Raw genomic sequence first — 27,200 nt, 5'->3', positions numbered from 1 at the left:
ATGTCTATGCTGGACATGAGCGAGTTTGGGGAGGCTGCTGAATACCTCCGGAAAAGCTACACAGAGCAGCTGAAGCTTCAGACAATTCCATTTGATGGTAAGCCCCAAGGCACAGCCCCAGAGGAACCCTTGGCCATGGCTCTCCTTGGAGATTGTCCCCATCCCTTCCCCAGGGCTGCTCCCCGGGGCATTGCAGGTGCTGCAGAATTGCCCCCAGCACCCTAGAGGACAGGAGGATCTCAGAAGGTTTCTGACTGTCCCCTTCTCTTCTGAGGTGTGGGAGGAGGTGGCCCATCATTTCCCCTGGCCCTGAGGGGCAGAAAGGCTGGGGAAGATGGGCTGAGGGACTGGTGGTGGCAAAGCCTTCTCCAGCTCCATTTCATTTTGGAGGTGTGCAGAGCTTGCTCTGAGGCAACCCGCTCTATCCCACACTTCTGGGCACTACAAAACTACAAACCAGGAGAGTGTTGGTTTTTTTTCTTCCTCTCACCTTCCTTTTTTATTAGACTTTGACTGCAAGCACATGGGAAGCAGCAGACTTCTGTCACACTAAAAGTTGGTACAGGCAAATTAAACAGCTGCCAAACATGGAAAAGGCAAATAAATCCCCACTCCTATGACCAAGAGCGTAGGAAGGATTAATCGCTGTCCTGCCATGTTATCAGACTTCATTGATGCAGCTTTCAGTTGACACTTTCAATATGTTTCCTCCTTCCCTTCCCTTCCCTTCCCTTCCCTTCCCTTCCCTTCCCTTCCCTTCCCTTCCCTTCCCTTCCCTTCCCTTCCCTTCCCTTCCCTTCCCTTCCCTTCCCTTCCCTTCCCTTCCCTTCCCTTCCCTTCCCTTCCCTTCCCTTCCCTTCCCTTCCCTTCCCTTCCCTTCCCTTTCCTTTTCCCCCCTCTAGGAAAGAAGCGTGCTTGGATCCCAGATGAGAAAGAAGCTTACATTGAAGTGGAAATCAAAGAAAGCTCCGGTGGCAAAGTCACTGTGGAAACCAGAGATAAGCAAGTAAGCAAAATACCTTTCCTTTTCCAAGAGCCAGCAAGTGTATGCAGAGGGGGGATACGCGGGACAAGATCACGTCTGGACCTAGCCAAGCTCTCCCTGAGAGCCCATCCACGCTCAGCAGTCAGTTGTCCCCTGAGGGCTGGCCGTGCTGTTTGTCACACCGCAGTGTGTTGACACACCGAGGGGTTGCTTTCAAACCCAGTTTACCGGGCAAGGTGGGTGGACGGGACAGCGGGCCGACTACAGCACAGCCCCTTGTGCTGCTGAACTGTTGCTTTGCTAACCTTGAAGGTTGAAACCAGAGGTAAGGAGCCAAGTCCTGCTTGTTTTAGCCTGAATTTGCAGCAGCGACAGCGGTGCTGTTGGGGGAACAGGCAAAGAACAACCGTATAGGGGCCATCACCGTGCCACTTGCTGCGTGAACATGACTGAAGATTTGTTCTTTGCCAAATGCTAGTGTAGTGTTGGGCACTGAGGGCCTGATTCTGAGCCCTGTGCTCCCTCCCGCAGCCCGGTGGCTGCTCCCACTGCTGCCATGGGGAGCAGGGCTGAGGCTGGCAGGCTGGGGAGGTGCAGCTCCAGCTCCGCAGTAGTGGGGGGAAGGCAAAGCAGGCAGCCATCAGCTGGTATTTCTCAAGATAACATCCATTATGAATAGCCACAAATGGGCTTAATTAATATTCCCTTCTTGGCTATGGGAGTTGCATGCCCATGCAGCGTTGCTGCTGTGCAGAGACTTGCGCTGGTGTAAAATGGGGAAAAGAACAAGGTGCTGACCTGGCAGTAAATGATAGACGTAATTGTTTTTATTTCTTGTCTAGTCTTAATGACACTGAGAAGTGCTCATGTCTGCCCAATTTAAGTGTACACAATTGCCTATGAAAAGTGTAAAGGTTTTAAAAAGATTTTTGAAATTGGGGGAAAAAAAAGAAAACAAATTTCCCTCCATGAAAGATAATTTACTGTGGAGGAGGGCGTCAATTTGAAAGGTTTATTTTGCTGTTTAAAATGCTCTGGTTCGAGATCTTCAGATTATGCAAACAAAAAATTTTCCAAACCCCGTTGCTGTTCCCTCTTGGAAATATTTTTTTTTTAATTTGTCATGGATTTGCAAAATCTCAAGCTATACCTGCTGCCACTGGATCCAGGGCTCCAACAGAAACAGTTTCAAGAGAGAAACCCCACCCTTGTTCTTCTATTCACTTTCTGGCTTTTAACACCTAACACCTTTTAACATCACATGCTCAATACCTGTAAAAAAAAAAAATCTCTTTGAAAGATTTTGTTTCATATGCATTAACAAGCCCTTTTGCTAAATCCAGCTCCTTCCATCCAGATATGTAAGGCGATAGTTTCCCAGGGCTTGGATTTACGGGATTAAACAGACCCAGCTAGAAGTGGTGGGGTCTCATTTCAGCTGTTTTCCCAAATAACCAGAGACCCCTCTGGTGGGCTGAGGGGTGCTGAGCACCTCGCGGAGCCAGTGCAGTGCCATTTCCCCTGTCCTGTGTGTGGCCATCCCGGTGGCACCTCTGGGAGGGCAGAAGGAGGCACCTGCAGGGGAATGTCTCCATGGGGGAGCTGGGACAATGAAGGGTTGAAGGTTGGGGGGTGGCATCTTGGTGCCCCCAGGCTTGGAGCCCTCCTCAGCTGTGTCCCTGGGGAGGGACAGGTTTGGGGCTGCTCCTCCCAGCCTGGGGTGCCACCACCCTGCCACCCCAAAATGGGGGGCAGCCTGTTGGTCTGGGGAAAGGGTGCCCTGGAGCCAGGCCCAACGCCCCCATCCCTGCTCTGGCAGACGCGGGTCGTGAAGGAGGACGAGTTGCAGCCCATGAACCCCCCCAAGTTTGACATGATTGAGGACATGGCCATGCTGACGCACCTCAACGAGGCCTCCGTGCTCTACAACCTCAAGCGCCGCTACTCCCACTGGATGATCTACGTAAGCCACCGCCGCCCGGGGGGACCCCGCCACCCTCGCCCCGCCACGAAGGGAAGGGGTGCTGGGGCTCCCCTGCACCTCAGCTGCCCCCTTCCTGCCCGCAGACCTACTCGGGGCTCTTCTGCGTCACCATCAACCCCTACAAGTGGCTGCCCGTCTACACCGCGCCCGTGGTGGCAGCCTACAAGGGGAAGCGGCGCTCCGAGGCCCCCCCTCACATCTACTCCATCGCCGACAATGCCTACAACGACATGCTGCGCAGTAAGGGCCTGGCCGGACACCACGGCGGGTGCTGAGGCGGCGGCTGTGGGGCTGGGGGGAGGCTGAGGCATGAGGGGGGCACTGCCGCCAGCCTGGGGGGTGAAAATGGTGGAGTGGGCAAAACCCTCGGGTATCCCAACTGACTGCTTGCTCCTTCCCTTGCAGACCGAGAGAACCAGTCCATGCTCATCACGTAAGTCTCTCCCTGCGCCTCCCGCCCCCATCTCGCGCCCAGCCGCCATCCAGCTTCCCTCACCAGCAGCACCCCCTGCCTCAGCAGGGCCCCCGGCACCTCACACACCCCCCGGCAGCTGTCAGCCCGTCCCACGCTAGGTGACAGTGCCAGGCTGCCCCGCACCCCAACAGCTGCCGCCGGGCTCCCCGTCCACCCACCGGCGCCCGTCCCTGGACCATGGCGGGCGGAGATGGAGGCTGAGGCCGGAGGGAGATGGCGGCATTGGCAGGCGGAGGGGCAGTGGGTGATGTGGGAGGATGTAGGCCAGGTTAATTTCAAGTGACATATAGATAAGGGCTATATAAAGGACTCTAAAGGACCCCCGTCCGCTGCCAGGAGCCACGGACATTTTTAGCCTCGGCCATAGCCTAATTAGGTAACGCAGGGGCTGAGGAGAGATGCTTGGCTCTGGTCCTGCGGCGCTGCGCTCCCCAGCTCCCCCCGCTCTTTGTCATCTGGGATTACAATAGGGGACCGGCTATCTATAGGGATGAGCTCACCGGGCCTGTGCAGCCAGCCAGACCCTATGCTCATCAGGCCCCGTGTGGGTACAGCCTGGGCAAGATCGGCCCCGCCGCAGCACCCTGGCCGTCTCCAAGCTCCCCCAACAAAGCGGGGCGTGCTGAAACCAGCCAGCACACGGCCCTGTGCTGATCCGGGACAGCTGAAGCCCCAGGGCAAGGGCTGTGTGCCCGCCAGACAAAGCTCGGCACTGCCTCGGTGTCTGCTGGCACCCTCTGACAGCTGGCTGCGTGCGGCCCCGCAGCAGAGGCAGGCAAAGCCCAGGTTGGCGGTGGGTTTACTTCGGAGGATGTGGAGCAGGGTTTTGCTTGCCTCTGCGGGGGCCCAAAGGACATCACGTTCGAGGCCCTTGCCTCGAAAACTGCTGCCCAGGATGGCAAGTTGATAGCCCCGTCTCTCCCTGGTGCTCTGCTTCTCCTACCTAGCATGAGGCGTGGGGTGGCTGGGCAGCCCCGGCAGGTTGGCAGGGTCTCTGTTTGAAGTGTTTTTGCCTGTTCTTTGCCTCATGTCCTTGATCTGTGTATTTCTGTTACTCTAAGCGGAGAATCTGGTGCTGGTAAGACTGTAAACACCAAGCGGGTCATTCAGTACTTTGCCATTGTCGCAGCCTTGGGCGACACACCGGGCAAGAAATTAGTAAGACCCTCTTTTGAAAGAAATTCTTGCTGTTTTCTTCCTTCCTTTTTTTTTTCCCTTTTTTTCCCCTTCCCTCTTTCTTCTTCTTTTTACTTTTGTTTTTTTTTTTTCTTCCCCCAACTTTTTGCATTTGGAAGCGTGTTTTGGTCTGACCCACCCAGGGCTTGGCTTTTCCCTGACTTTTGAACAAGCAAGGCTTGAAACAATCTTGCTCAAGGGGGAATGGATGTTTTTTTAAGTGGCTGCTCAGACGGAGCAGCCTGGAAGAGGTGCATTAGATGCCCTCTTCATCTTCTCTTCCTTCTTCCACACCCTACAGATCTTCTTAAGGACCATTAAAGAAATGGAGTAAAGCTGCCATTACCCACCTTGTCTCTTTTAAGCCTTGCTTTTCGTCCTTTTATCCTTTTTATTTTTTTCTTTTGTTCATCTTGACCCTTTTCTACCTTGTGCTTTTCTTGCTTTTGTTTTGATTCTTGCATTTCTTTGGTGCTGGTTATTTTTGAGCTGCTCTTGCAATTGCTTATTTCTTCTTGACACGTTGAGGCTCCAGCCTGCTTTTCCCTTACAGAAGCAAACTGGCTGCTTTAGGTATCAGACAAGCCATACTTCAGCATTATTTTCTTTACTCTTCTTTGGGTTTGGATTTAACTGTTCTTGCTTTTTGATGCATTTCTTCATTTTCTTGAGCTAATCTATTTAACAACTTTTTGGCATATCTTAAAAAATTTAATCCTCCCATTTTTTCTTGGACCGTTTTTGACACTAAATGGCCGTGTCCTGCTTTTCTGACCATGCTTCTTGTGGTTCTTGCTTGGCTTTTCCAGACTCTAAAGACAATTTTCTTTCTTTTCTCTAGGCAAGTATTGCCACTAAAACTGGGGTAAGTGTTATAGACTCTTAACCTTTAATGCTGAGGGCAAAGTTCAGCTGCACCAGAGCTACAGCAGGACAACGGGGAATGCCAATGTGGGACAGCAGTCTTGGCTCAGCCATTTCAGCAGCTCAGTTCAATGCCCTTGGCCCCCAGCTTCTCCATCCAACACTGAGGGGTGGCTTTAGCTGATGGACATGGCCAGCTGCATTCATGCCCTGTGTGTTGGGAGATGCTTGTTAATACATGAGGCTCAGGCCACTCAGGAAAACTGTTACTAAGAGCCAGCTAGTTGGAGGACTGAGCCTGTGGTTCTGGGGCGGCCCATGGGGCAGCCCCCCTGTCACCTCGTAGGCAATTTTTGATGAGATTAAAATTAAATACAATAGATCAAAGGGTTTGCAAGTAAAGCCGTGATTCACAACAGCTCCCTGTCTCTTTTGCCCTTTACACGCCTGGAGCTGCAGAGGTGGGGACCAGTCATGGCCCCAGCCTTGGAAGCCCAGAGCTGGTGTTTCACGCCCAACAGAAGGCACTGTGATCCTCATGTCAGGGAACGGGCACTAAAAGGCTCTCTCCTGACAAGTCCTGCAGGTGCCTGTGCTACCAAACTCTGCTGCAGTTGTCAGACCCCACTGTCCTTCATGTGGCTTGGCAGGAGTCTCTTTCTCTCTCTTCTAATTCTTTTCCTGCTTTGTCTGTGTTAGGTGGTGACTGTCTCTGTCTCTTTGAACTATGTGTATGAAACATGAATAGAAAAACAAGGTTATGGGGAGATATATCTTGGGGAGATAAATCTTCTCCAAAGAGCTCCAGAGAGTTCAGAAGATGACGCCAGCTGGGACCTGCAATGTGTCCCCATCACGCTGTGGCCCTGCTGTGCATTTTGTTAGCACAGGGAGTCAAGCTTCTTTTCTGCATTATTTGCAAATGTTATTTGCAAATTATTTGCAAAAATTATTTGCAATTTGCTGTGATTGGAACTCTCCAATACTTTGGTTTGGTGGAAGGGGAAATGCCTGGCAAAAAGCCTGAAATGCTTCAGACTGTTGTGGTGGCAATGTGTGCTTGCTCTTGGTTTGCATGTTGCAGCAGCCTAGGAAAGGGGCTAAGGACCTTGTGCAGAAAGGTGAGTTTAGGCAAGGAGAATCTCTGAGAGAACTTTGCTGCAAAATCCAGCTCTTCTGCCCCTAAATCCAGCTGCATCCCCTCATGAGAAAAGGAGAGGCCTCAAAAGCAGCAGGCTCTAAAGACAGTTAATGAGCATAGCACGCAGACAGGACAAGGAGCCTCATGCTCCCTTTCCCTGCAACACTGGTGACAGATCCCCTCCAGCTGGGCGGGAGCTGACACATCCTTTGATTTTGTTTTCCAGGGAACCCTTGAAGATCAAATCATTGAGGCTAACCCAGCTATGGAAGCTTTTGGCAATGCCAAAACCATAAGAAATGACAACTCCTCGCGTTTTGTAAGTGTCGTACGAAGACAGAGTGCTGATGTGCAGCGTTTATGTAACTGAATGCATCATCTGTGGTATTAGTGCTTTTGTTCAGTGGAGTATCTAGCTGCAGAGCAGACACCTAGCTCTTCCTCTAATGGGGTTGGACTGCTAGGGCCAGGCTTCTGCTGGCTAAATCAACGCAGTGGGTGGTGCGGTGGTCAGTGTGAATCGCCCCTGTCACAGCCTGGGGCTGCAGCCAAGTCCTTTACAAGACCAAAGCTGAGGGGCCAGAAAGCACAGCTTGGAGTGCTGGAGTTGGGGCAGACAGACATGCCACTTCCAAGCAGTATCAGCCCTTTTGCTAAGCCCAGACTGGGTCTGCACTGGGATGTGAAGCTCATTGACCACAGGTGGCTTTGATGGCTGTTTGTGTGCCTTGAGAGGAAAGGAGGGGCTCAGGGGCTGAGGTTGCCCAGCACATGATGAACAGGAGGCTGTGGACAGACTCAGTGTCATATTGCCCTGCAGGAGGAACAGGCCTGAGGACAGGGATTTATCTGTTGTGAGTGGAATTTCTGTCTACCCAGTGTTTAAAGACTTAGGCAATACTGACTGACCCTCAGCACCTTACAACCAAGAGAACTTCACCAACCTATCCCTCACTGAGCACAGTACTTTGCCTGGCATCAGCAGAAACCCAAGAAGTAGGGAATTATCAGTGTCCTGTAGCTATCTGAGGTTTCTAGGAGCTGCCTGGAATCGTGCCTGTGTAGCCAAGCCCAGTGCTTACCTCCTTGTAAACGTTTTCAGGGCAAGTTCATCCGCATCCATTTTGGCCCCTCAGGGAAGCTGGCCTCTGCAGACATCGACATCTGTGAGTAACACGTGCCAGCTGCAGCGGGGAGGGATTTCTTTCTCACTATTTCTGCTGATGCTGGGTCAGCTCCAGGGAAAAGTAAGTCCTCCTTTAACCCCTCTACCCTATTTGCTTCTAGATCTTCTGGAAAAATCAAGAGTGATTTTCCAGCAACCCAAAGAGCGAAGCTACCACATCTACTACCAGATCCTCTCTGGGAAGAAACCAGAGCTGCAAGGTAAGGCAGCAAAAGCTGCAGCATAGCCTCTACAGTGTGGCAGCTTGAAAATAGCCAGAAAAAGCTCTGTTGTCAGGGTCCTGCTCTCCACAGAGCTGAGCAAACCCAGCTTACCATGCAGGTATGGCCCTCAAATGCTCTGATGGCTATGCAGGACTGTAGGATTGTTGGATAATTCAGGGTAGAAGGGATTTCAGGATGTTGTCTAGTCTGGCCTCCTTTATCTTCACAGACTGAGAAACCAGTCACTTCAGTCTTAAAATTAAAGCCCTTTCTGCAACTGTCTGGGAGCAGGGCAGACATATCCTAAATGTGTTCCCCAGGACAGTCTCAGCTGACCCTGATTTTGCCCTGGGGCCACTCTTGTGCTCTGGGCAGCCCTGCCCTCCAGGTGCCAGGTTGCACAGAGTGCACAGGAAACCTTTGCCCACTGCAGAAGGATGGCTGGCATGATGCCCTGGGGTCGTCAGCCTTTTGGCTGCAGGCTCTTGAGCCTGCTGCTGGCTCCAGTACGATACCTTATTAGGTAGTTCTGGAGAGCTGTGCTGAGCAGTAATCTTATCTGGTGGTCACAAGGGCATGGATGGCCACTTCTAAATCAGTCTACACCCAAGCCATCTCCCAAGATAGCAAGCAGGAGGAACATCACAGAAGGGATTGACCCATATGAGGGCCTGCCTGGGCTTGCAGAGATTGTCCCACTGGTTGGTGCCATCTAGTTGAGGCCACTGCAGCCTTACCTCTTCATCTACATCCAGTGTTACCCCTCTTTTACCCAGCTTCATCTCTGTCTGGCCTCACCCCCTGCACGTCTCCCCCCCTACAGATATGCTGCTGCTCTCCCTCAACCCCTACGACTACCACTTCTGCTCTCAGGGTGTAACAACCGTGGACAACCTGGATGATGGCGAGGAACTCATGGCGACAGATGTACGTGCGCTTCCTTCATGCCACAGAACTAGAAGTAGGGGCCTTAGGGAGGGCACGGCCTCACAACCACACTCATAAGGACATGTCCTGGCTTTTCTCTGTCCTTCTCTAAATTAGCTATGAGCTCCCTCTGGTTCATTGGCAGTTGCTCTGCATGTGCTGTGAGCCTACAAGAAATGGCAGGGTGATTGATCCCCTGTGAACAGCCTCTTCCAGGCACGGAAGGGACAGGAAGTCTCTGCAGTAAGAAGAGCCTGTAGTGCATAAGCACTTCACAGAGCTTCCATGAGAAAATGAGAAATATGGTCCCTAGACCTCAACTCAGAAAACCTCCTAGCTGTGGATGCTAGGCTAGTCTTTTTGTTTTCAAATGGATCTTGTGAGAGTTGAACTCACATTCGAAATCCTGTGGAGCAGGATTGCTCAGCTAGGTGCCCACCAACTAGAGCATCCTGCCCCACTCAGCCAGTAGAGCCTCAGGATAGGGAGAGCACCTTAGGAGGCAGTAGGAGCACCGACCCTCATCTCAGATCCATGACTTCATCCTGTCTATGCTGCTTTGTCTCTCCTCAGCATGCCATGGATATCTTGGGCTTCAGCAATGATGAGAAATACGGCTCCTATAAAATAGTGGGCGCCATCATGCACTTTGGCAACATGAAGTTCAAGCAAAAGCAGCGGGAAGAGCAGGCAGAGGCTGACGGCACTGAAAGTAAGTTTTATTTATTTATTTATTTATTTTCTCCATGATACCAGATTCACCCAGTTTGGCCTTGACATGCAAAACTCTCTGAGAGCAGACTGTGATAACACCCCTGGTCTGTGAAGGTCCGTGATCACGATCCCTATCAGTCAGATCCCTAGCAGTAGGTCTTTGGACCTACTTTGTGTACACAGAGGGGCTTGTCTATAAGCAGGCATTTTTGGGGACAGACTCTTGCAAGAAGTAGGTGTTCTCATTTGCATCAGATCTGTCTCAGCCACAGCCTATCACAAAGCTGTGATTGTTTGCTGGACAGATGTTGAGAAACCTGCCAGTATTTCACCTTGTTCAGTGTTCTCATGCCCTTGCTCACCAGGAATGTGAACACAGGATTCTGCTGCTACCTGGTAATTAAAGAAAATTGTGATCTAGTAGAAATTATTTCCCTACAGAGCTGTTTTTCTTGCTACAATCTACTATAAAGAGTCTATGAAAGATAAGCAAGAAAATCGCTTTTCATCTGATCAGTTGAAATTTTCCGCATGGGAGTCCAAGCTCTCACTGGAAAATGCACAGAGATTCCTGGATCAAGAAGACTGGAAACCATACTGGGGGCAGCAGGTCTGTTAAGGCTATCTCCAACAAACTCTGACTTCTCAGGCAGGAGGTCCAGACTTTAAAAGTAAAATATGATACCCAAAGTAGGAAATCACAATACAGAGACTGGAGCAGACTATGAAGCAAGTGGATAAAATGGTATAGTTAGTGTTGATCAGCAGAAGAGCTAGTAATATATATTTTTTTCATGGCTTACTTGCTGGCTTCCTCATGCCTTCTAATTGTTTTTCAGGTGCTGACAAAGCTGCCTACCTCATGGGAATCAGCTCAGCTGACCTCATCAAGGGGTTGCTCCATCCTCGTGTGAAAGTGGGCAATGAATACGTGACCAAAGGTCAGAATGTGGAACAGGTGGGTGTGCCAGGACACAGGCTCCCTACTCATGCCGGTATGTGTCTCCTCTGTGGTCAGGTCCATTGTGTGATGTTTTCTGTGCAGGGTGCATTGTGCTTCAGTTCACTCTCTTGGGTTTGGGAAGAGACTCCAGAGTGCCATGACAAAATGTGTCTACAGTTACTGGCTTTTAGTAGCTGCAAAAGTTGGTGGCAGGGCTGGCAGATAATTTTGAGTGTTAACCAGGGCTGGAGTTTCAGTTCAGTGTCCTTGCAATGTGGGCTGGATCACAGCCAGAAGAAATCCAAATTCTATGGATCTTCTTCAGAGTCAGTCCCAATTCCATGAAGAGTTCAGCTCTGGACAGTAGAAATCTCATCTAAATCACTGATCTTGTGGGAAACTCAAATGCAGCAAAAAGGCATCCTGTCGGCCACATCACAGTTAGGAATCTAGACCTGGCACGGGTGGTCCAAGCTGATCCCCAAGTAAAATTTAAGAGGACCTTACGGACTGGAATCCTGTCCAAAGTCAGTGAGGTGTAGTCTCCAGCCATGCACGAGGCTTCTGACAGTATCACTTGGACTGAGTCTGTATCCCAAGACCTTGGAGGCTGTCTCAGTGCTCACCAGGCCAGGGGCACAAAAACATTCTGGTGAGCATGTGAAAGCTGATCTCTGAGCATATACGGCAACCGTGAACTCCCTAGATCTGTCAGTCTGTCCCCTCTGCGTACTAAGAGGAGCTCTCTTCTGCAGCCTACTCCCTACAAAACCAGGGAGAAGCATGAGTGCTCATGACCTTGTCTCTGTTTGCTTCGGCAGGTTGTCTATGCTGTGGGAGCCTTGGCTAAAGCCACCTACGATCGTATGTTCAAGTGGTTGGTGACTCGGATCAACAAGACCCTAGACACCAAGCTGGCCAGACAGTTCTTCATCGGAGTACTGGACATCGCAGGCTTCGAGATCTTTGATGTGAGTTCTGTAGGCCCTCTGCAATCAGGGGAATGTTGTAGTGAGACAGCTAGGTCCCCTAGTGTCCGACAGCTGTGTCTCCTCCAGGAAACTGTTGGCCTTGATAACAAAAAGAGCTCTTGCATGAATTCATTCGTCTAGAATAAACAAGTAGCTCACTGCTACTGTTCTAACATTGCTGTGGGCCCATCTCCAGTGAGCTCCTGGCTACTTGTTCATGTAGCAATCCAGCTGATCCTAGCAGAGATTGCTCTTCACACCCAGACAAAGCAGAACAATGACTCCATTCACCTCTGGAGCTCCTCCTGCTGAAGCAGGTTGGTTTTGTTCTTGCAGTTCAACAGCTTTGAGCAGCTGTGTATCAACTTCACCAACGAGAAGTTGCAGCAATTCTTCAACCACCACATGTTTGTTCTGGAGCAAGAAGAATACAAGAAGGAAGGCATTGAATGGGTCTTCATTGACTTTGGCCTGGACCTGCAGGCTTGCATCGACCTGATTGAGAAGGTAAAGCATGAGCCAGGCCACAAAATTGGTATTTCTGGTAGGCAGCTTGTTTGCAAAGACTGGAACAGTGAGAGGTGCTCTGCGACCAAAAATGAAGCAAGTCTCTCCCCCAGTCAGTAGCAAGTGCACAACTTCGTTTTGCCTGCATTTGTAACTCTGAACCTGCAGCTCATTAGACCCTTTTTGAGACAAATTTTGGCTTTGTAAAACCATGGAAATTCCATTCCTACTCACTGGTGAGCCTGGTGGGGCCTACTCACCTGGTGGGGCCTTTTCCTCTAGAGAACAGTGATCTCTGCCCCCTTTTCCCCACCCTCATTGCTTCTCATTGGGGTGTTTACTGATTCAGATCAGCTTGTATTAAATTTTGGAAACCTTTTATGGAGGACACCCATCCTTTTTTGGAAAGGGGCACACCTGCCAGGATACAGGAGAGGGCCTCCCCTACAATAGAATGGATCTGGGCAAGACCTATGTCTTGCAGGCCTGGCCAGTTCCAGTCTGACTGGCTGGAAAACAGCAGCAGACCATGCAGCCTGAGGTACACCAGAGGAGCAGTGAGAGCTTGCCCCGTGGTAGATGTCCTGCACTATTTGTCTGAATGAGGATATGACCTCCTGGGTTAGACCTTGCCTCACCTTGTCCAGGAGCACAGAGAATCCCCCGTTCTGGGATGGCACCTGGCAACACTGAACTCAGACCTATTTATACCTCCTTTTCCCTGCAGCCACTGGGAATCCTGTCCATCCTCGAAGAGGAGTGCATGTTCCCAAAAGCCTCTGACATGTCGTTCAAAGCTAAGCTCTACGACAACCACATTGGGAAATCACCCAACTTCCAGAAGCCCCGTCCGGATAAAAAGCGGAAATACGAGGCCCACTTTGAGCTGGTGCACTATGCTGGTGTGGTATGTCCCTTGTCAGCTCTTCTGCAGCACTCGCACTCCTCCTGCACAGCTGTGCTTACCTTTGCCTCTCTCGTTTGCTGACAGGTGCCCTACAACATCATTGGGTGGCTGGACAAAAACAAAGACCCCCTGAATGAGACAGTGGTGTCCGTCTTTCAAAAATCCCAAAACAAGCTCCTGGCTTCCCTTTACGAGAACTATGTGAGCTCCACTTCAGGTGAGGAACAACTTCATCTTCCTTCTAGCTGTTTCTCCCTCCCTCCTTTTATAGCAAAGACTTATCATACACACACCCAGCTGTGGGTGCAGCATCCCTGCACCTGGCAGCCTGGGCAAAGGCAAGACCCACATCGGCTCTGGATAAGCAGTGCTGGCCTAGGGGCTTTAGGCGGGTGGGCAAGACCAGGCTGAGCCTGTGCAGCGCTGTCCTGGTGGCCCTGCCAAAGGTAACATGGGATGTGTGAAGGGCAGTCCTGTTACCCAGGGCTGGGTGCTGTGGGAGGAGTTTTTGGCAGTCTAAGGTTTTGCTCTGCAGTGTGGTGCTACCATCTACACTTTACAGAGAGCAGGGGCTGTGGTCATTTCACTGACATTTTCATTGCAGGTTTGCTTGGAGGTGCTCCTGAGTCCTCCAAAGCAAGCTGACATGTAATTATTTGTCATTAATTGCATGTTTGGTCATGTAATTAATCAATATCTCAACCCTACAGAGGAATCTCACAAGCCAGGGACCAAGGAGAAACGTAAGAAGGCAGCTTCCTTCCAAACAGTGTCCCAGCTACACAAGGTAAGAGCCAGGCACTCATCCAAGCCCACGAGGGAAGCATGTTCAGAGCATCCCAGTATCAATCCCACTTCCCTTTCAAGACTCCAGGGTATCTTACATACCAACTCCTGGGCCTTGAAGAACCCCAGAGCCTCCAGAGAGTTGTCTTGGCTAGGCAAAAGCTCCTGAATATCTTCTTGCCCCGGCAAAGGTTGGCTCTGATCCTGGCAGAGGCCCTGTCCCCGTGCTGCTAGGGAAGGACATGAGGCTCCAGGCTGGGAGAGTGATGGCTCCCTTTGAACTGGGGCTGGTGCTGCTTCTGCCTGCGTGATGCCTGTGCTGCCCGGCAGCTCCTTCGCCTTTGAGAGAGCGGCAGTTAAGACTTGTAGTGATGTTTAGATAATGTATTACATGAACATCACTTTAAGTCTGTGCTACTTCTCTCCTCATTCTTGTCAGCGGGAAGGCCAGCCTTTGGGCAGAAGAAAATGGAGGAGCATCTTATGGGTCTCTGAGCAGGCGGCTCTCTGTTCTCCTGTTCAGGGAAGGCTATGTGACAGCTCAGGATAGCTCACACCCCTGATCCCATGCTCAAAACAGGAGTTATTTGTCCACCCCGGAGCTTAAGCAACTGAAAAACAGCTCAGGGGTGTCTGTGAGCCCAAAGTTGAGTCCTGCTGTGACAACTTTATGGTTCAAAGAGGGCAGCATTTCTGTTAGGTCCACTGACAGCTCTGGTAGCCAAGGAGTTTCCTGAGGGCAAGGTCCCTGACCCAGCCCTGTCCAGGGAAGCATGTGATTTTCTTCCTTCTGGACAAGTCACAGACCTTGGGGAAGGTGTCTGTGGTGAGAAGTTGCCCCACACTGAGGCTTTCCAGAGCTGGTCCTGGACAGGCTGAGCCTCTGAGGAGGGAAAGGCCACCTGGAAAGAGATGCAGATATCTTTTCCACAAGAAAAGGTAGAGCCAGGAGTCATCCCAGAATTCAGGGCCCATCACGATGCTCTGCAGGTCTCTAATCCCAGAGACCCAATCCCACAGTCCAGCCAGGGCACACAGGCCTTGAAGCAGGTGTTCACAGAGCAACCCCTGTGAGCCAGCCCTGGGACAAAGCTGGCTGGCAGGATGCAGAAGGCCCAGGCTGGCTTGGCAGGGACTTGTCACAGCCAAAGGGCATGGGCAGCACTGTGGGGTACAGGGAAAACACAATGAGATGGGGGCTGCAGGCAATGTGGATGCCAGCATTGGACTTGCAGGGTGCTGAAGGGAGGGCTGGTGGACACCAACAGAGGTGTATGCCAGAAATGTGCTCAGTCCTGTGTTCCTGGCTCTTCCCTGTAGCCAAATTTTACTTACAAATACTCGCGAAGCATCTGGCTCCTCTCTGGCATAGCAAAACCAGCAGGTGCCTATCGGCACGGCTGCCAGCCCAGTTCTCGCTGCTGTTGCACCCACCTTGGCAGAAGTGGTGCTGCTATGGGGCAGGGCATGTCCAGATAGCAGAACAGCACTGAGAGCAGCGAAGCAGGGGGAAGTCCCTCCTCTCCCATGAGCGGTGGTAAGGGGCTCACAGGGTCTGCTCTCTCCTGCCTGTGGGGGGAAGGTGCTAGAGAGAAGTGTTGTAGGGGCAGAGACATTGCCTCATGCCTCATCCCCCATGTCTGCCCTACAGGAGAATCTTAACAAGCTGATGACCAACCTGCGCTCCACTCAGCCCCATTTTGTCCGCTGCATCATCCCCAATGAGACAAAGACCCCAGGTATGCATGGCACAAGAGAGCGTCCTGGCAGGTCCCTTGGGTGACATCCCTGCACAGCAGCTGGCAGGGTGTCCTGCCCAGCTCCTGCACCCACCAGCTCCCCAAGCCTTTCCTCGCAGCAGTTCTGCTGCTGCTGAGCCCTGGCCCCATCTCTGTGTGGAAGCCACTGTGCCCCTTGCCAGTCTCTTTTACTGGGGAACAGGAGTTTTGCCAGGCTCCCAGCTGGGCTTTGCACTGGCAGTTGGGCTGCCTTGTGCTTGTCTGGCACCAGGCACAGATGAATCTTTCAGACCAACTTCCATCCTGTGGGGCCTAGGCTGCAGCACTGGTGCTCATCATAGGCGTGCAAGACAGTTTAACACCCCTGCTCAAAACCAGAGGCTGTTTGCAGAGCTCAGGCCCATGGTGCAGCTGCACTTGCCTATCTCCTTGGGCTGAGCATCTGCTCCATCCCTGCTCTCCCCACTAGGAGCCATGGATGCCTTCCTGGTGCTGCACCAGCTGCGGTGTAATGGTGTCCTCGAAGGTATCCGCATCTGCCGTAAGGGATTCCCCAACAGGATCCTCTACGCAGACTTCAAGCAGCGGTAATTGCCTCCTCTCCCCTCGCCAGCTGCCAGCACGTGTTCTGGGGGGAAGCAGGCTGCCGTGGCTCTGACTTGCTCCTCAGCTTGTGCAGGGCTGCTGTGAGCCACCACCACAGGGTGTGCGTAGCTCACGAGAGCTCTGCTGTTGGCTCTGGGGTGCCAGTCAGGGGTAGTTTGATGCCAGGCCTGATGAGACAGTAGGGTTGCTGATATGTAAGATGCTGAATGCAGGGCTGATGCAGGTGGATGGTGGAAAGGCTCAGGACCTCTGATCCTGGTTCTGATTTCCCTTTGCACTTGGGATCCTTATCATTCCCCAGACTGACTCCATCCACCCTGCTTGGGCTGGGTCTGGCCCAGGCAAGGTGAGGCCAGTGACCTCCTCCTGCATAGGTCCCCTTGGGCACAGGGACTAAGTTCTGGCTGGGATCCCTGGGGTCTGCTCTACAGTAAAGCCCATGCTTCACTCTGGAGCTCCAGCACATGCTGCAGTGACAGCTTCCAGGGGAATTGGCATGGCCCGGGTACAGGGACAGTGACAGAGCCATCAGCTCTGTGCTGGGGTTCTCTTGCATGCCGTCCCTCTGCTCTGTGCCTGCAGCTACCGTATCCTGAACCCAGCAGCCATTCCAGATGACAAGTTTGTGGACAGCAGGAAGGCCACAGAGAAACTGCTGAGCTCCCTGGAGCTGGATCACTCCCAGTACAAGTTTGGTCACACCAAGGTGAGGTCGGGCAACTGCTGGTCCTCAAGAGGGAAACCTTGTGGCTCCTGTTTCTCTGCAACCCCAGCTTGCTGTCATTGCCCAGCCTGCTCTCTGCCTGACCACAGCTCTGCTGAAGCTCTGGATGCTCAGTGGGCTGAGTGTGGCCCCTGAAGGGACTGAGGAGGGCAGGGGGAGAAGCAGGTTGGGCAGAAACAGGTCTGGGCAGAAGGTCACTGCTACCTGAGCTTGTATCATCCAACACAGTGGCTAGTCCCTGCTGGGTGACGTGAGGGGAAGGGCACGGGGCCGGGAGATCTGGTGCCCAGCTGTTTCTGTGTCCTGTGTGGGTGAATCTTCAACCAGTTCAGAGCGTGGGTGCCTGCCCATGCAGGGCATATTCCTTCTGCTCTGTATATCCCTGCTTTGGGTCACGTTTTATAGACCTGTCTGAAAGGTCACGTCACCCCTGAGCTCTCTGTCCTCTGTGCCACTGACTCTGTTCTCATGCCCTTGCCTGCAGGTGTTTTTCAAGGCTGGTTTGCTGGGCTTGCTGGAAGAGATGCGAGATGAGCGTCTGGCCAAGATCCTGACCATGCTGCAGGCCAGGATCCGTGGGCACCTCATGCGCATTGAATATCAGAAGATCATCAGCAGGAGGTAGAGTTCTGGGGGGGAGACAGAGCTTTGTGAGCACCTCTTCTTGTTCCCTCTGTGTTTTAGTGGGTTTGGTTTGTGGGTCTTGCCTGTGGCTGGCAGTGGGTGGGAATGGAAGGGATGGAGGTGGACCTGCAGGGTCCGGCACAGGCCCGACAGGGAGAGTCCCTGTATCTGGGCTGGGGAAATTTGGCTTCCACTGGGAGGATTCAGTGAGATGCAGATGGAGGAGAAGTGGCAGCCAGGCCACACCATTTATCCCACCAAGGCCACTACAGTGTGCTGACGGTGTGCCATTTATGCAACTCTCTGCCACTTGTCCTGCTGGTGGGGAACAGAGCCATCTCCAAAATCCTGCAAAAGCTAGGGCTCTGCTGCAGTGAGGATGGGAATCTACACCCGTGACGATGCTGTGCTTGTATCCCTGCAGAGAAGCCCTCTACACTATCCAGTGGAACATCCGGGCCTTCAATGCTGTTAAGAACTGGTCCTGGATGAAGCTGTTTTTCAAGATCAAGCCTTTACTCAAGTCTGCTCAGACTGAGAAGGAAATGTCCAACCTCAAGGAGGAGTTCCAGAAGCTGAAGGAGGCTCTGGAGAAGTCAGAGGCTAAGAGGAAGGAGCTGGAAGAGAAGCAGGTCTCCATGATCCAGGAGAAGAATGACCTGGCTCTGCAGCTGCAAGCAGTGAGTGCCTCACCGTGTGCCTGGCAGCATACAGACAGCACAGGGTCCATGGGTGGACGAAGGAGCAGAGAGCACCAGATCCCTCCTTCAGCCTCTTGCAGTTCTGAGGCCCACTCATTGCCACAATCTGTTTGAAGTGCAGTGTTGGTCTCAGTGGAAACCTGAAGCTACATCACAGACTTGCTGTCTTAGGGCTGCTATGGGAATTCATGGTCCCCTGGCTCTGGAAAGGGTGATCTTCTCACATGGAGGTGGGAGGGATGGGAATGTTTGCTCTCTCAGTTGTGGCTAATTGGTGGCATTTCTGTGTCACAAAGTGTCAGTCCAGTGTTTCCGGCTTCTGGAAAGATTTGGTTGCCATTAGCTCTTCACCCCAGTCAGTGTTACTTGTTTTCCCACAGTCCTGCATGGATCTCCTTCTGATACACCTGCAAACCTAGAGTTTGCTCTGCCCCTTCCACAAGGAGAGCTTGACCCTCAGCCAGGACAGTGTGGCTGATCCTGCCAGTATGCTCTTGGGGCAGTGGGTGAGCACTTGCTCTCTTTTGCCTGTCTTAGGAGCAAGACAACCTGGCGGATGCAGAGGAGCGCTGCGACCTGCTGATCAAGTCCAAGATCCAGCTGGAGGCCAAGGTGAAGGAGCTTACAGAGCGTCTGGAGGATGAGGAGGAGATGAACTCAGACCTCACTGCCAAGAAGCGCAAGCTGGAGGATGAGTGTGCAGAGCTCAAGAAAGACATCGATGACCTAGAGATCACACTGGCCAAGGTGGAGAAGGAGAAGCATGCCACGGAGAACAAGGTCAGTAGCCCTTTCTGTAGAGAACAGCCTCATTGCCAAGGGGCCTCAGTGCTTGTGGGAGCACAAAAGAGAATCCCTGGGGACGAGGCTGCTGGTGTGAGGGAGGTGAGGCTGGGCAGAGGGCAAAAAGGTGTGGGAGAGGGCAAAACCCTCCAGTGTCCTGCCTTATTGCACAGGAGTGGAATGAGCAAACGGTTCTGTGTATTGGCAAGTGACTTGGGGTTTTGGCAGAAGCCTGGCCAAGTGGAGAGGAGCTGGCTGCTGCTGAGGTGCCGAGCTGTTGTTGAACGTGAACTCCTGCCCTTCATGGGCCAGGCTGCTGTACTAGCTTTGCATCACTTGTCTCGGAGAAGATGCACTCAGTTTTTGACCTCATTGGTCTAGGTTAAAAACCTGATTGAAGAGATGGCTGCCCTGGATGAGATCATTGCCAAGCTGACGAAAGAGAAGAAAGCACTGCAGGAGGCCCATCAGCAGGCCCTGGATGACCTGCAGGCTGAGGAAGACAAGGTCAACACACTGACCAAAGCCAAAGTCAAACTGGAACAGCAAGTGGATGATGTGAGTCATGGGCCAGTGACAGTGAAGTGGGAAAGGTTTGAGTCACACATCTCCGGGAGAGCACAAAGGCTGCCTCTGAGTGGGATCTGGAAAGTGTGATCATTATTAGATCCCTGTTGAATATGGCCAGGTGATAAATAACCCCATTGCCAAACTTCCCCTGAACCACGAGGTGGTCCAGAGGACCCCATGGAGAGCAGTCCTGGGCTGAGGGAATGGAACTGGAGTCTAACTGGGAAACAGCAGTGACTCTCAGGGCTGGGTGAAGTTACCACAGCAATGGACAAGGGGGAGGTCAGTGGCTACCAGGGGTCCTTTCCCTCCCTAGCCTGTCTCCCTTCATTCTCCAGCTGGAAAGCTCTCTCGAACAAGAAAAGAAAATCCGCATGGACCTGGAAAGAGCTAAGAGGAAGCTTGAAGGAGACCTGAAGTTGACACAGGAGTCTGTAATGGATCTGGAGAATGACAAACAGCAGCTGGAGGAGAAACTCAAAAAGTGAGTGAGTGACATGTAGTGGGGCTGTGTTCTTACTCTGCCAGGCCAGTGCCCGCTCCTAAACCAAGCAGACACGTGCTCTCTGCAGGGCGTGTTGGGATGTGGCTTTGAGCAGTCCAAGCAAATGGGCTTAGTTTTTCAGGGTACTATGCAGTGATGATGTGGGAGTTGATCTCCTGAGGAACTCAGCTGCACAGATGAACAGATCATGGTGCTATAGCACTTCCTCTGTACAAACGTGTCTGGCAGGATCCTAATGCAGGGCTGGGACCTCATGCCCAATTCTAGCTGGGGAACTGTAGAACAGTACTGAGGGACATCACAGGGAAAAACTCAGCCAGGCTGTCTGCCAGTATGGCCACTCCAAGCCTCCTTCAGAGCAGTCCATGCACTGCTCTTCACCCCAGCGGCCACTTTCCTGTGTGGGTTAGTTTGTTTTGACTCTGGATCTGGGCATCACAGTGCAAGGAACAATCTTCCTCTGGCTTCAGGACCTGGAGGGTCTTGGCAGGACAGTGCTTGTCTGACAAGAGGCTCTGCCTTCTTTCCGTACAGGAAAGACTTTGAAATGAGTCAACTGAATTCGAGGATTGAAGATCAGCAAGTGATTGAGGCCCAGCTACAGAAGAAGATCAAGGAGCTCCAGGTATGGTGGGAAGTGTTCTCACAGCCCAGGAGTCCTGAATTCTCATCAGACAGAATGTGCGGGGGGAATCTGCATGGGCTGGTTCCTCTCTGAGCATGGGGACATCTCTTCAGCAGTGGAACTATGAAAAAAGCTGGCAATGTTAGTTGAAGGAAAGCCCTCAGTCTAAATGTGGTGGACAGAAAGATGAAAGAATGAACTCATGAGGTGAGCACTAGCACCAGCATGAGGAACAGCTTCCGGGGTGTAGCTCTTTATCCAGACTAAGATCATGAACACAGTCCCCAAGCTCTCCAGACCAAATCTAGTATGGTGGGCTTCCTTCTAGCAGAGACAGATGCTCAGATTCAGGCTGTTTGCATGGAGGCTTCCCAGTGATGAGAAGGTAATATCAGCCTGGATTGCAGGGTACAGAGGAGAGCAGAAGCTCAGTGAAGTAGGCTACCAGGGGGCACTGGACATATTGGCCTCCGAGAATCCCAAAGCAGCCCAAGCATTTGCTCTGGGCCAGTGCCTTGCTGCTCCCCAGCATCAGAGGAGATGCCTTGCTCTGTTGTGGGGAGCAAAGACGCTGGAACTTCAGCTGGTGCTTGGAGCATCTGCCTCATCCTGTCTCTGCCAGGCCCGCATTGAGGAGCTGGAGGAGGAGCTGGAGGCTGAGCGTGCTGCTAGAGCCAAGGTGGAGAAGCAGCGGGCAGAAGTGTCACGGGAGCTGGAGGAGCTCAGCGAGCGCCTGGAGGAGGCTGGTGGAGCAACGGCTGCACAGCTGGAGATGAACAAGAAGCGGGAAGCAGAATTCCTGAAGCTGCGGAGGGACCTGGAGGAGGCGACGCTGCAGCACGAGTCCACGGCGGCCGCCCTGCGAAAGAAGCACGCAGACAGCGTGGCGGAGCTGAGCGAGCAGATCGACAACCTGCAGCGCGTCAAGCAGAAGCTGGAGAAGGAGAAGAGTGAGATGAAGATGGAGGTGGACGACCTGTCGTCCAACATCGAATACCTCACCAAGAACAAGGTGGGTTCCAGCTCTGTAAAGGGCAGCTTCAGCTCCTGTGTGAACAGGTAGCTGTGACTCCGGCGTCAGTGCGCCTTGCTGCAGTGTGTTCTGCACGGCCATGTCCTTGGGCTGTTGTCCTCTCTGCCATGGCCACGTCCCTCTTACTCACGAAGCATAGCTTGTCCCCATGCCACTGTGGCCGTGCTTGCAGGATGCTTTGCTTGTCCTAGTCAAGTCTGAAGGACTTGGGGAAGACACTACTTGTGAGAGTGACTGCAGAGACGTGAGAGCTCTGCCGGGCTCCTCCTCTCTGCATCGTGTGCACGTGGGATTTGCTGAGCAGGGCAGCGAGGTCCCAGGGGGATGCAGTCACTGAGCCCCTTGGGGCAGAGCTGGGTCTCATGTGGGCCTTGCTTGGTGCACGCAGGCCAATGCCGAGAAGCTGTGCCGCACCTACGAGGACCAGCTGAGCGAAGCCAAATCCAAAGTGGACGAGCTGCAGCGACAGCTGACTGATGTGAGCACGCAGCGTGGCAGGCTGCAGACAGAGAACGGTAGGTGGGGGCCGTGTGGCTGCTCCTGCGCTGGGGCATCTGAGTCAGGAAGCCGTGGTGCAGCTGTGCAGGCTGTCCTGCCTCTCCCACGGGCAAATATCAGGGGGAGCTCCGTCTGGCGGGGAGGGGGTGGGGTGTCCATGCTGTGCCTCTGGCCAGGCCTTGCAGGTGCCGTGTGGCTTGGATAGGGAGGGGACTTCTGCAGTGATGCTGTTTTGACTGGTGCTGGGAGGGACGTACTGTGATGTCCGACATCAGAAGGAAGGGTTCCTGGCTGTCTTCCTTCGTCTTTAGCTGCAGAGGGTTGCCTCTGCCCACGGGCCCCAGCTTGCCTGACTGGGGATACAACGGGGGGCTGGAGGTCTCCACACAGCTGAAGGCCACAAGCTGTGCGCGGGCTCATGCATGGGTGCTCAGCCCCAACGTGGCTGTTTGGCTCTGTTTGAACCCAGGGGAGCTGAGTCGGCTGCTGGAGGAGAAGGAGTCGTTCATCAACCAGCTGAGCCGCGGCAAGACCTCGTTCACACAGAACATCGAGGAGCTCAAGAGGCAGCTAGAGGAGGAGACCAAGGTGAGGCTGCAGGGGCACAGCTGATCTGAGTGGCTCCAAGTGACACAGATGTCAGGGGAAGGGACACGTGTGCCCCTGTGGCAGTAAGCCAGCCTCTGGTACTGTCGAGGTGGGACACACGGTACACGCACAAGCCCCTAGCATTGGGAAAACAACATCCTCCCCTGCTGCCCCAGCTCACCCCTGCATCCCAGCACGTCCAGGAGCTGCTCTGTTCTTGAGCTGTCCTTTCCTCAGAGCAAGAACGCCCTGGCCCATGCCCTGCAAGCCTCCCGCCACGACTGCGACCTGCTGCGGGAGCAGTATGAGGAGGAGGTGGAGGCCAAGAGTGAGCTCCAGAGGAACTTGTCCAAGGCCAACGCAGAGGTGGCCCAGTGGAGAACCAAGTACGAGACAGATGCCATCCAGAGGACGGAGGAGCTGGAGGAAGCCAAGTAAGTCTCATGCCAGGAGTAGGTTCCTTACAGGTGACAGGTTTCCATTCAAGGATGGATCTTTCCCAGGTCCGAGGCTGTTTGGGCAGGCTGTGGCCTTCCCTCCTCAGAGCAGCAGGGTGGGCTGGCGTTTGGGCTGGGAGCGCTCACCCCTTGCTGCTGGCTGCAGGAAGAAGCTGGCCATCCGGCTGCAGGAAGCGGAGGAGGCGGTGGAGGCTGCCCACGCCAAGTGCTCCTCGCTGGAGAAGACCAAGCACAGGCTGCAGACAGAGATTGAGGACCTCTCGGTGGACCTGGAGCGAGCCAACTCTGCCTGCGCTGCCCTGGACAAGAAGCAGCGCAACTTTGACAGGATCCTGGCTGAGTGGAAGCAGAAGTACGAGGAGACCCAGGCAGAGCTGGAGGCATCACAGAAGGAATCACGCAGCCTGAGCACAGAGCTCTTCAAGCTCAAGAATGCCTATGAGGAGTCTCTGGACAACCTGGAGACCCTCAAGAGGGAGAACAAGAACCTGCAGGGTAGGGCTGGGCTAAGGCTCTCCTGTTGGGCTGTGGGCTCCCCGGGGCCCTGCTGGCATGGGCAGCCTGTGGCTCCCATGTCTTCAGCCCTGAGACAGATGTGTGGTGGGATGGGCGTCCTTCTGGGCAGGGAACAGACCTTGGTGCTAAGCCACATGTGGCCCATTTCCTTCAGGCTGGGCTGTGAGGCACTGCATCCCTCCGGGAAACCAGCACAGGTCCTGTCCTCTTGATGGGGACGCTCTGGGCAGATGGAGAGTGACAGCTGACTGTTGTTTCCAAAGGGTGTATGTTTTGCTTCGAGGGCTGTAGCTGTGGCATGTCACTGCCTTGGGAGTGTTGCTCTTTGACAAGTGGGTCTCCTTGGCTCCTCGCACCTCTCCCATGCCCTTTCTCTCCCTCTCCTTCACCGTGGCTGCAGGGGAGTGCAGCAGAGCCTAGCAAAGGGGGCCAGTGCCCATTCCCTAGGCACAACCTCAGCACCCAGACTGACGCTCCCGGAGGGGCTGGGGGGATGTAGGCCTAGCCTGGGTGGGGGGATAGGGAAATCCTGCGAGGGGCTGGCCCCGCAGACTTGCTCCTGACCAAACACCTTCTGCTCCTACCAGAGGAAATCGCTGATCTGACCGACCAGATCAGTATGAGTGGCAAAACCATCCATGAGCTGGAGAAGCTGAAGAAAGCCCTGGAGAGCGAGAAGAGCGATATCCAGGCAGCGCTGGAGGAGGCCGAGGTGGGTCTGTGCTTCCCCCCTATGCTCACAGGTGCTTGCTGCTCCTGAGAGCCCCTGACCCACCCTGCAGTGCCAGTGGGGTGGTGCTGGAGCAGCAACTCGCACCACTCTGATGATGTGACAGTCCTGAGAGCCAGGGTGCTCCCCGGGTCCTGCTCACGGGGGCTGTGCGACCTCAGCAAGGCACTGGGGTGGCTCCCTGCAGCTCTGGGCTGGGGGCTGAGGGGTGGCCAGAGAGCTTCCCCAGGGGCCCCTTCCCACAGCTGCTGCTGTCTGCAGGGGGCCCTGGAGCACGAGGAGAGCAAGACGCTGCGCATCCAGCTGGAGCTCAACCAGATCAAGGCTGACGTGGACAGGAAGCTGGCAGAGAAGGATGAGGAGTTTGAGAACCTGAGGTGTGTGTGGAGAGGGGACAGGCTGGGCCATCGCTGCGGGGCAGAGCTGGCACCATGGCCACGATGGGACAAGCACATCTGCCCGCGGCTGCCCCGGGCCGGGTGTCCCCAGGCAGAGGGGGCTGATGCTTTGTCCCTCCCGCAGGCGCAACCACCAGCGGGCCATGGACTCCATGCAGGCCACGCTGGACGCTGAGGCCCGGGCCAAGAACGAGGCTGTCCGGCTGAGGAAGAAGATGGAGGGAGACCTGAACGAGATGGAGATCCAGCTGAGCCACGCCAACCGCCAGGCTGCCGAGTTCCAGAAACTGGGCCGCCAGCTGCAGGCCCAGATCAAGGTTGGGCGGAGGGGCTGCTGCTGGCCCTGCTGCCACCAGCTCAGGGCCACCCCGTCACCCCCTGTCCCCACTGACCCCACGCTGCCCCGCAGGACCTGCAAATCGAGCTGGACGACACCCAGCGCCAAAACGATGACCTGAAGGAGCAGGCGGCCGCTCTGGAGCGCCGCAACAACCTGCTGCTGGCGGAGGTGGAGGAGCTGCGGGCGGCGCTGGAGCAGGCCGAGAGGAGCAGGAAGCTGGCGGAGCAGGAGCTGCTGGAGGCCACCGAGAGGGTCAACCTGCTCCACTCACAGGTGAGGGGCTGCCCACCCGCACCCGAGAGCCAGGAGCCTGTCCGGCACGGCCGGTCCTCGTGGCACTGCCTGTCTCTGCCTGCAGAACACCGGTCTGATCAACCAAAAGAAGAAGCTGGAGACCGACATCTCCCAGCTGAGCAGCGAGGTGGAGGACGCCGTGCAGGAGTGCCGCAATGCCGAGGAGAAGGCGAAGAAGGCCATCACAGATGTGAGAGCGGGGTGGGGATGGTGGTGCAAGGGCGCCCAGCACCTTCATAGGGCTGGGGGCTGGGAGGAGAGGGGAGGGTCTCAGAGCTCCTCCGTGGAGTCCCTGTGTCTGGCAGGGCTGCCCAGCCTCAGGGTGATGTCTGTGCCCCGGCCTTGCAGGCTGCCATGATGGCAGAGGAGCTAAAGAAGGAGCAGGACACAAGTGCACACCTGGAGCGGATGAAGAAGAACATGGAGCAGACCATCAAGGACCTGCAGATGCGCCTGGACGAAGCAGAGCAGATTGCTCTCAAGGGGGGCAAGAAGCAGATCCAGAAGCTGGAAGCCAGGGTAAGGAGGCAGGGGGCAGCCCCCAGGTCACACTGGGCTTTGCAGGGTCCTGGATCTGCCCCATCCCTCCTGCTGTGCAGTGAGGGGCAGGCCCCAGGGACTTGTAAGCCTGGGGTGGCTCAGCCTCAGCTGCAGCTGGGAAAGTGGCGTGGCCTTGGCTGGGGCTGGCACTGGGTGCCCCGCCTGGGGAGCAGATCGTGAGCTGGCCTCTGCCTCCCGAAGGTGCGTGAGCTGGAGGGAGAGCTGGACATGGAGCAGAAGAAGATGGCCGAAGCCCAGAAGGGCATTCGCAAGTACGAGCGGCGGATCAAGGAGCTGACCTACCAGGTACGGCACCACCCGGTACAGCTCAGGCCCCGTAGGCATCTGGGCCCAGCTCCCTCCATCTCAGCCCCTGATGTTAGCCAAAACCCCCAGTCCAGCCCCTGGGCTTGGTGCTGAGGCCTGCAGGGCAAGGGGCCAGGCTTCTTCCAGCCTCCCCCCATTCTGTGTTCCTCTGCCCCCTTTGGTGGCACCTCCATGGCTGAGGGTGGGACACACGGGGGTCGGCCCACATGGCATGGGCTTGGTGGCTGCAGAGGGCCCTGGCACTGCTGGGACTGCTGGTATTGGGGCAGCTGGAGCCCGAGCAGGGCTGAGGGGGTCTCGCACCAGCACCGGGGTCCTGCTGACTGGGTCGGGGGGCACTTGCAGACTGAAGAAGACCGGAAGAACCTGACACGGATGCAGGACCTGATTGACAAGCTGCAGAGCAAGGTCAAGAGCTACAAGCGCCAGTTCGAGGAGGCGGTAAGTGCTTGTCCCCTGCTCAGCTCTCCTCGGGGAGCGCCGGGCAGCGCTAGCCCTCCCCGGGGCTGCCTGGGATGACTGGCACTGGGGTTGGTGGGGGGAGCGCACCCCACACACCCTCACCCCGTCCACGGCCCCCAGGAGCAGCAAGCCAACTCCAACCTGGTGAAGTACCGCAAGGTGCAGCACGAGCTGGATGACGCCGAGGAGCGGGCCGACATCGCCGAGACGCAGGTCAACAAGCTGCGTGCCCGCACCAGGGAGGCGATCACCTCCAAGGTAAGGCTCGGCCCTGCAGCCCCCCCCCCCCCCACTGCAGCCAGGGGAGTGGCTGCACGGCGCTGCCAACACCCTTCTGTTTTCCACCAGCACGAGTAGCAGGCGCCGGGCT

At 54.5% G+C, this 27,200-nt stretch overlaps 1 protein-coding gene across 1 annotated transcript; it reads left to right on the top strand.

The window, feature by feature from the left end:
* On the top strand, positions 1–27,187 carry MYH7B (myosin heavy chain 7B). Its single transcript, XM_050714083.1, has 42 exons — positions 1–97; positions 903–1,006; positions 2,805–2,948; positions 3,053–3,209; positions 3,375–3,402; positions 4,506–4,602; positions 5,462–5,485; positions 6,852–6,944; positions 7,728–7,791; positions 7,913–8,011; positions 8,838–8,941; positions 9,515–9,653; positions 10,495–10,613; positions 11,420–11,569; positions 11,906–12,076; positions 12,804–12,983; positions 13,068–13,200; positions 13,694–13,770; positions 15,421–15,508; positions 15,978–16,095; positions 16,697–16,820; positions 17,323–17,459; positions 17,887–18,142; positions 18,701–18,943; positions 19,328–19,504; positions 19,855–20,000; positions 20,556–20,646; positions 21,269–21,658; positions 22,068–22,194; positions 22,647–22,765; positions 23,003–23,199; positions 23,369–23,718; positions 24,327–24,451; positions 24,731–24,846; positions 24,992–25,184; positions 25,277–25,480; positions 25,566–25,691; positions 25,850–26,020; positions 26,243–26,347; positions 26,714–26,809; positions 26,951–27,088; positions 27,179–27,187. Exons 1-42 carry the CDS (start codon positions 1–3, stop codon positions 27,185–27,187), a joined length of 5,826 nt encoding a protein of 1,941 aa, XP_050570040.1.
* Positions 27,188–27,200: the final 13 nt, after the last annotated feature.

This window comes from Cygnus atratus, chromosome 16, assembly GCF_013377495.2.
Source record: "Cygnus atratus isolate AKBS03 ecotype Queensland, Australia chromosome 16, CAtr_DNAZoo_HiC_assembly, whole genome shotgun sequence".
In the NCBI taxonomy this organism is placed as follows: domain Eukaryota; kingdom Metazoa; phylum Chordata; class Aves; order Anseriformes; family Anatidae; genus Cygnus; species Cygnus atratus.
This window is presented reverse-complemented; position numbering and strand designations above follow the sequence as displayed.